Raw genomic sequence first — 8,800 nt, forward strand, 5'->3', positions numbered from 1 at the left:
GCTATTACTTCCTCCGAGAAGGGTCTGAACTCGTAAACCTCATGTGCTTACAACTTCTCCATAGCTAAGATCTTGCCTCTCCATACCTACCCCCTACATTACTGTCAGACTTAGAACCACGACAGTAACACCTTGCGAACCAGCAAGGAGAAATACAAGAAAGCCACATTGAAGTAAAAATCCGGCGCAATGCTAGTCTTCTTCCACCATGTAACGACCATTGACCCAGATAACACTGTTGATTTATGAGTGCTTCAAGCACATAGCACTTCAAAAAGAGTCTTACTAATCAGTCGTCATTGGTGGGTAGGCGAAAACCCATTTTTATTTTTATTTTTTATTTTTCACTTTCCTTTTCCCCTTATATTTTGTTTTTCTCACCATTTATGCTTGGTTTTAACTATTTTTAATTTTCTTCCACTTTCTAGAAAATATAAAAATGCTTATAAGAGGAACACATCCATTATTTCATTATGAACATTTTCTCTGAGGTAAATGAACAACAATGCATGAACTTCTTTCCATTATCAAGCTGATAAGATTTTTTAAGATTTATGAAGAAAAAGAAAAAGAAAAAAAAGTAGGTATTGTACTAGCTTATTGGCATGCCATGTGTGGCCCGTGTAGAATCTCTTCATGCGTCAAGGCCGCAAGGGTCGTCACTCACGCACGCACGCGGCTCATGAAGGTGAGCGGCTTGGTGAAGAACCTCGGTGACAACTTCTCCTACGGCTGGCTCAAGCAGGCGCCGCCCTGCTTCGACCACCTCACCGTCGACGCCCTCGGGAGCTCCAGGTCCTCCTTCATCGATATGGAGGACCCCGCAGAGCTCTTCTCCATGCGATGGACCACAACAACGACGAGCGACTTTGACTTCGGCGTCCTGGTGCTCGGAGGAAGCGCCGCCTCCCTCGGGCAGCTGGTCAGCGCGAGCTAGATCTCCCGCGGCGGCCGCCTCCTCCCCTGCGAGCCGGGCGGCTGCTCCGGTGCCTCTGCGCAACAAGATGGCCGCGGCTCGGTGGCCTGTAGCGCCATGGACGACATGCCGGGGTTGTTGCCTCCGTCGTTGCCACTGTTTCACTCGGCGCAGAGCACGCCGCTTCGCTGAGCACGTGCTCCAGCGCGACGAGCAAGCACACCGGGCAGCGCGGCCCGAATATAATTAGTCATGATGATTATGCAAATATAATTAGTTTTTTCACAAACAAACAAACAAAAGAATATAATTTGTTGGCTCGAGTTATGCGAGCTTTTTCGATCTGAAGATTTATATATGATCACGTTCACAATGTTCGGATTAATCTAATCTACCGGACCAAGGGAATGCAATTTGTGGACTCGAATTATGTGCTTTTTAGGAACATATTGTGTTCTGATTAACATATTCGAGGGATTGCGAGCATCAACATGGTGTACTATATCCCAAGCCCAAATGTCTCTATAGTGTTGACCTAGTGCTCGTTTAGCGTGTTACCTTTGGCTTCTATTCATAAGTAGAAATGGTTAACATATCTGTGTTGCTTTGTTAGCTAGCGGGTCCAGCAGTGTAACAGAAATGGACCTGAACAGATCGGGCAATCCGCACGCGTACGTCGGGACAGCATACAGTGCCCGTTCAGGCACTTAAAAATACCAAAATTATTGTTCTCAGCACTAATATTAATATCCTATTAAGGAGAAGAAATTAAACAACAGAGTTGTGCTTGTCATCCATCTCTGTCCATATATACAAAAGCATAAACAAATTTGACCAAAAACTCCACCCATGCATCATGCCATGTCATGGCATGGCCACAAAAATTAAAAGTTACTCGGATCGCGATCCCGCGGCTCGTATTTCCCACCAGCCAAGAGAAATAAGAGGACACGGATACGTTTGGCTACGTGTTGTGCCTGTCGAACTGCACATGAATGTTATGTCGAGAATGGGAGAGGGACAATACGTACGTCTACACGATGATCTACCGCGTCAGCCAGCAGCAGCAGCAGCAGTAGGATGAGATGATCCGTGGAGTGGAGGAAAGCAACTCCACGTCCACGTACCGGCGGATGCAACGTACTACTAGATAGGATGCATTAGATTAGATTAGATTAGATGCGGGACTGTGGAATGATAGCTGTGGTAACAATAAAAAGTGGCAGTGCAAGTGCACGCTGTCATGCGCGCGCGCGCGCGCGCACACACGAGACGCATATGCAAAATGTTTCTTGTCTCTTTTTTTTTTTTGCGGGGGGGGGCAAAATGTTTCTTGTCTACTTGAAAGAGTGAAAAGAGAGCCGGCTGGTGGCGTCTCCCGTGGTCGCCGGTCGTGGATGCAAAGAGTAGGATTTCGACCCCTTTTGGGGCGTCCAAGCACCGGCACTGCCATCTATTATTGGCTCTGATAGGATATGGCAAATTATGGACGCAGCTAAGCAATTGTTTGGATTGCGACTCGCGATGGAATGAATAGACAAACATAAGACCTACGTACAATCGGCGTCAAATAATTGGAGGCCATGGTACGTGCGTGCGTAACCATATTGCATTCCCTTCCGCATTGGTCGTCGGTCGCCGGAGCAATGCAAACGTACTCCCTCCGGTCCTTTTTACTCTGCACATTGAATTTGCCGAAAATCAAACTTTGCTAAGTTTGATCAAATTTATATTAGAAATTATTAGCATCTATAATATTTAATAAATATAATATAAAAATATATTCCAAGATGAATCTAATGATATTGATGTTGTTATGTGAATGTTTATAATTTTTTATATAAACTTGGTCAAAATTGGATGAGATTGACTTCGAACAAACCTAATATACAGAGTAAAAATGACCGGAGGGAGTACGTCTGCGTCGGTTGATCAATCAGGCAGCCCACCTGAACCCATGCCTACTGAATGCTGCCTTGTCTTCGGTACTCCGTACCCACATTCAACTATGCGTCGGAGCCACGTATATGCACATGCATGCGTGTGCAGTGCAGTGCAGGGTGTACACCACGTACAGGTACAGTATCTTGTGGTACGCCTCTACTACATGATACAGTAGCCATAGGCCTGCTGAATGGCGGAACGGTCGGATGTTTTGAAATTCAAACGCACGCGGATTAATTGGATGTATGGATGGATCGGCCGGCCGGGACCAGTACGTCCGGAAAGGCATGCAGCAGTACGTCTGGATCGATCGGGCAGGGCTGGTTGTCGCGACTTAACGTCGTGGCCAGGCTGCACTCGCATTTGGGCGACAAGCTTTGAGCGTCGGACGGCGACGGCGGCGAGCCCGTCCAAGCCTTTCTTTCTTCCCATTTGGACGAGACGAAAGCGGAGCTAGTTTGTCGCCATGCACGTACGCTCTCGCCGGAGCGCGCTGAGGTACGTGAGGTCGCGGCCGTGGCCCGCCCCGGGCATGCACGCGTGCAAAGATGGGACGGGCCTACATGTGCGGGCGCTGGGGCACGGCCGGGGCCATGTGGTGTGTCGCTCGCTCGTTCCATCTCACATGGTGATGGTGGCCGTGGCCTCCGTTGTGGGCCCCTCGTGTCGTGTCGCCCGATGCCACGGGGGCCCTGATGGACGTTCCCAGGGCGCTCCCCAGCCCAACAGCTAGCCGCGGCTCGAAGGTAAACAGAGAGCTAGATCGATCGAGGGGTGTGAGTCTTCTGCCAACCCCAGAGGCCACATAGTAAAAGTAGAAGGATATAGAGATGCCAAGTTACTTTCTTACTTCAAGTGGGTCTTGCGTGCATTGGATTCATTCACAACAAGTTGCTGGCTATGGCTGGCTAGCTAGGTAGGAATGGAAACGGTGCCCGGGCCGGGTACAAGCCTACTCAACAGCGACGTACGTGGACGTGGTAGCCTGAGCACGCACACATCGATCATCATACGTAGGCTGCTCCGGTCTGGTCCCCGGACCGGACGTACGGGTGTGCTGGTCGACGTCAGTCCCACGTGAAGCCCATGAGCAGCGGGGGCGAATATCACTGCAGTAACATCACTGCAGTATCTTTCTATGGTATATATCAAAAGCATGAAAAAGTTACAAACATTCTAGATTCATACAGGCCCATATGGATCGTGTCAAAAACCCCTTATAGGAGAATAATTGCAACATATGCAGCATGTGAACCAAACGATTCGCAGCATAGATGCAGCATGTGCATGAGACCTCCAAAAACCCCTCAGCATGTCGCCAGTGTGTTTGAAGGAAAGCACACACGAAGTTTCTAGCATGTCAAAAGAACATGCGCAACATAGAAAATTAAATCGGGGTTGCTAATGATGGACCGGGCTAGAGTCCCGCCGCCGCTAGATTCGGCAAGCCCGGATCCATCCATCATGGCCCCGCCGTCTTCCCAACCTCTCTATGGCATAGACAACTCTGATTTGGCCAATAACAAAAGCCCCACGGTGTGGCCATGGCAGCGAGACCTTCAAAATGAGGAGGATAGATACAAGAAGGTTCCATTAAGGGTTGTATTTGCCAAACACCTCTTTGCCAGACGGTATCTCATGAGCTTGCATGGGACTTCCAACCACCGGCCTCTCCTAATCAAATAGAGAATATCCTATGGAAACCAAATCACATTTAAAACTCTATGGAAATCATGTTTGAAAGTTTCTAAAATTTCTTTAAAAGTATGATACATTAATAAGTTAATGTTCTATCATCATGTGAAAAATTGCAAGTTCAAGCACAAATTCATTTACATGCTGTGAAAAAAAACTCAACAATGAGCAGTGGCATTTACTGTTCGACACTATTTATGGTGGAATTTGTTATTTTCATACCTAATAAATAAATTTATTTTTGAATTTAGAATTTAACATGCTAATAGAATACCACCTTCTTAACATATCAATTTTTTAGATTTTTTTGAAACTTCAAAACATAGTTTTCTACTCGGTGTTTACCGGTTTCAACCCTAACTTGATTTCCAAGGGATACTATTCTCTTTAGAACCAACCATGTCAAAAATCGTATTCATTGATCATAGCAATGAATTGTCGCTAAAATTGCCCACTTCTCCCTACATGGGCCGACACCTCTTGGAAGCTTCATTAGTAAACGATAGGTGGTTACCACAAATTTTCATTTTGGGGTTCTTATATTTTTTATTTTCCTTTTGTTTCATTTTAGGTTTTATTATAAAAATTTATCTTCTAATTCATTCACAATTTGAAAAAAATAAAGAACACATGTATATACTAATATTTTTTTTAGAAAAATAGATTTTTTAAATTGTTTTCCAATATTAAAATTTTTCAATCTATCAAAAACTGGTAGCTGGTTTTTCAGAGAAGGAATGTTATACATTACTAATTAACGCTAAGAGTGATGAATAGGACCTCCATGGAATCTCCTACGGCCGCACGGGTTGGGGCCTATTTAAAACTTAAAGTGACTGTTAAAGGGCGCCCCTATGTCTCACTTTAAGCGAGATAAGGGGCAAGCCTCACGTCGCGGTGCCCCAGATTGGCCTGCCCATCTGCGTGGGAGGCCACAACTGCTTCTTGTTCGTCTGTTTATTTTTTCTGTTCTTGTCTTTTTTCCTTTATTTTTTTCTTTTCTTTATACTATAAAATATTATACATATTTTAAAAACTCTTTAAAAACATATTTGACAAATCTTGAACAAGTACATGAAAAACAAGGTTGAATAAGTATTAATAGATGTTGAATGAGTATTTGAAAAATGTTGAACAAGTATTTAAAAATGTTGAACGAGTATTCTGAAAAGTTTGAAAAAGTATTAGAGAAGGTTGAATGAGTATTTAAAAACTATTCAACATGTATATGAAAAATGTTGAATAAGTAATAAAAAATGTCGAACTGAGTATTTGAAATATGTTGAACAAGTATTTGAAACATGTTAAATAAGAATTAAAATGTTGAACGTGTATTTGAAAAATGTTGAATAAGCATTCCTACAATGTTGAATGTATGTACAAAAAATGTGATCACTTATTTAAAAATATTTTTTAACATATACAAAAATTGTAGAGTTAAAACAAAAACAAACATAAAAAAACATATATAAAAAGGAAGAAAAAAGACAATAAAACAAAGAAAAAATGCAAAAAATAATGAAAGAAAAATGGAGAAAAAAAAACAAGATAAAAGTAAAATAAATAAAAAATAAAACGGCTCGAATAGCCTTAAGTAGGACGCGGCACTTTTTCTCTTTTTACATACTATATGCGCGCCTTAATAGGCCGGCCCAATACAATATCAGAGCAGGAAAAGCTTCAGCGAGACAAACCTATCGTCTCGCTTAAACCGAGAAATATCTCTTCGATCCCGCAGCCCTGCGACGCTCCTGTCGGCCAGTCCATTTAAGGGGTCATCTCTTCTGACTGAATGCGGTTTTGCCTGGTTTGTTTTTCGAATGATTTTTATTTATTTTAAGTAAATTTGAAGAAATATACGAATGTGAGAACAGTTCAAAAATTTGAAAAAATATTCCTAAATTCAGTATTATTAGAAAATTGAATAAATAATCAAGATTTTGAATAATTGTGAGAAAACATTCATGAATTAAAAACAACTGCCCACAAAATCTTCATGAATCTGCGAAAATGTTCACGAATCCTGGATTGTTCAGGCATTTGATTTCAGATTAAACATTGATCAGGCATTTGATTGCAGATTGATCAGGCACATGATTGTTCAGGCATTTGATTGCAGATTAAATATTGATCCTGGATTCAAAATCTTCATGAATCTGAGAAAATGTTCACGAATTTAGCAAATACTCGTGTAATTCAAAGAAAATCATGAAGTCAAAACAGTTCGCCGAGTATGTATGCAAATTTTCAAAATATTAATTTCGTAGAATGTATGGAAATTTAAAAAATGTCCGTGAATTGATCAAATGTTCTAGAATTTAGAAGTGGGCATTAATTAGAAAATTCTTCATGAAATTTAAAAAGGTTTGCACAAGGAAAATATTAATTAAATAAAAAATCATGAATTTGAAAAATGTTCACGAATTCAATTTTCTGTTAAATGGAAAAATATGCACGAACTTAAAAATTATTCATGAATTTCCGAAATTTTTGTGTATTTTTTTTTTTTGCAAATTTGAACATGTTCATATTTTTCCATAATTTGAGTAGTGGAAAGAACGGAAAAAGGAAAAAAAATAATAAAGAGTGAAATAAAACAAGATGAAACATGGCAGAAACCCGAGGGAACAACCTTCTAGGAGGTTCGCAAAAATGGCGCAAAAGGAATTCCATATGGGCTGGCCTACTATGCAAGTGAATCGGGAGTGACATGCGCGAATAGGAATCGCGTGAGCGGTTATGAGGGAGAGCTCCTATTTGATGCCCGCTGGTGGGAAATAGTGGAAGCGAAGCACATTGTGCGAGTACAATGGGCCGGCGCGAGAGCATTCACTATAACGGTAGTGAACCCGTTTCTAGAAGGTTCAACTTGGGGAAATATCAGGTGCTCCCGACCTAGGGTGCTCCCCATGCTTCAATTTCACAACATCAATTTTAAATATTAAAAAATGGAAAGAAATTGTAAGTGTTCACAAGTAATGTGACTACTGCCTCTAAAAATTTCTGGTCCAAACTCCAAATGCACACTGAGAAAAAAAAAAGGTGAAATCTAGCATGAATAGTGTAAAAAAAAGGACAAAAGCAACATTGACACTATTCACATCTGAATTTGTCTATTTTTGTTTCTCAACGTGCATTTAGAGTTTTAGGGGTTGTAGTCATATTCCTTATGAACACATGCAAATTTTTCCAGAAATTTTGTTACATTTTTTTAAAATTGGGGCAAAGGAGCACCGCAAGGCTGGGAGCGCCTGATATTTCACAGTTTCACCTCAGTAAACCGTTTCACTGTAGCAAACCCATTTTTTGTTGATGATTTTACTTTACTTTATTCCTTTTCCCCCTTTTCTTTTTTATAGTTTTTGGTACTACAAACATCTTTACAATATGCGGTGAACATTTTGCAAAGTACACACTAGACATGTTTTAATATATGGTCATTTTTTTAATACAGTGAACTTTTTTGTAAAATACGCTGAACATTTTCAGTATACATGCAATAATTCTTAGAATACGCTAAAAAAATTTAAATACACATTGATGAACATTTTTATAATGCACGGTGTGTTTTTTTAATATACATTTAACATTTTCTTAGTATATGATGAACATTTTGTTGGGGCATGCGAATTTACATATGGGCTGAAACAGACCCGAAGATCTGAAGCTACCCACGCTTCCTTGATTGCTCGATTTGCACCAAATTTTATCAAAACCCCCAAAAAAACAAATTTTACTGAAAAAAAAAGTGGATTTGCACCAAACGACACGAGACGAGACGAGTCACCTGCCGCCACGCCGCCCATAAATGCGTGTCATGCCCGTGCTCGGCTCGATGCATATGATGCATCCATCCTGCACCACCACACCCGTCCACTCTCGTCAAGCTCCTACGCACAGCGCATGGAGGCTAGCAGCTCGTCGCAGCACCTCGTCGAGTACGACAGCTTCTTCTTCGGGTGGCTCGACAGCGCCGAGCAGTCGTCGCCGTCCTTCGACCGTCTCATCGACAGCGTCGGTCATTCCTTCCGAATCTCAACGTCGTCCTCCTTCATCGACTTGTACCCCGACGACGATCTCTTCTCTATCGACGGCCTCCCACTCGGCGCGGAGCACGCGGAGCCCGTGCTCCACCGCGACCAGCAAGCACGCAAGGCCGCGGCCGACAACGCTGTGTGCCGGGAGGCGCCGCGCGGGGTCGTCGCCCTGGAAGGTGCTGCGGTTCGCGTTGCCGCTGTAACGGAA

General features: G+C 42.3%; 1 protein-coding gene across 1 annotated transcript; it reads left to right on the plus strand.

The window, feature by feature from the left end:
* The first annotated feature begins 565 nt into the window (after positions 1-565).
* Positions 566-1,213, plus strand: LOC125531978. Its single transcript, XM_048696164.1, has one exon. It carries the CDS (start codon positions 611-613, stop codon positions 935-937), a length of 327 nt encoding a protein of 108 aa, XP_048552121.1. The 5' UTR covers positions 566-610; the 3' UTR covers positions 938-1,213.
* The last annotated feature ends 7,587 nt before the right edge of the window (positions 1,214-8,800 follow it).

The sequence above is a fragment of the Triticum urartu genome, unplaced genomic scaffold, assembly GCF_003073215.2.
Source record: "Triticum urartu cultivar G1812 unplaced genomic scaffold, Tu2.1 TuUngrouped_contig_8675, whole genome shotgun sequence".
Lineage (NCBI taxonomy): Eukaryota > Viridiplantae > Streptophyta > Magnoliopsida > Poales > Poaceae > Triticum > Triticum urartu.

What these genes read in the sequence shown, in the direction of transcription:
- LOC125531978 (XM_048696164.1), top strand. Translation starts at nt 611, where the DNA reads ATGTGTGGCCCGTGTAGAATCTCTTCATGCGTCAAGGCCGCAAGGGTC.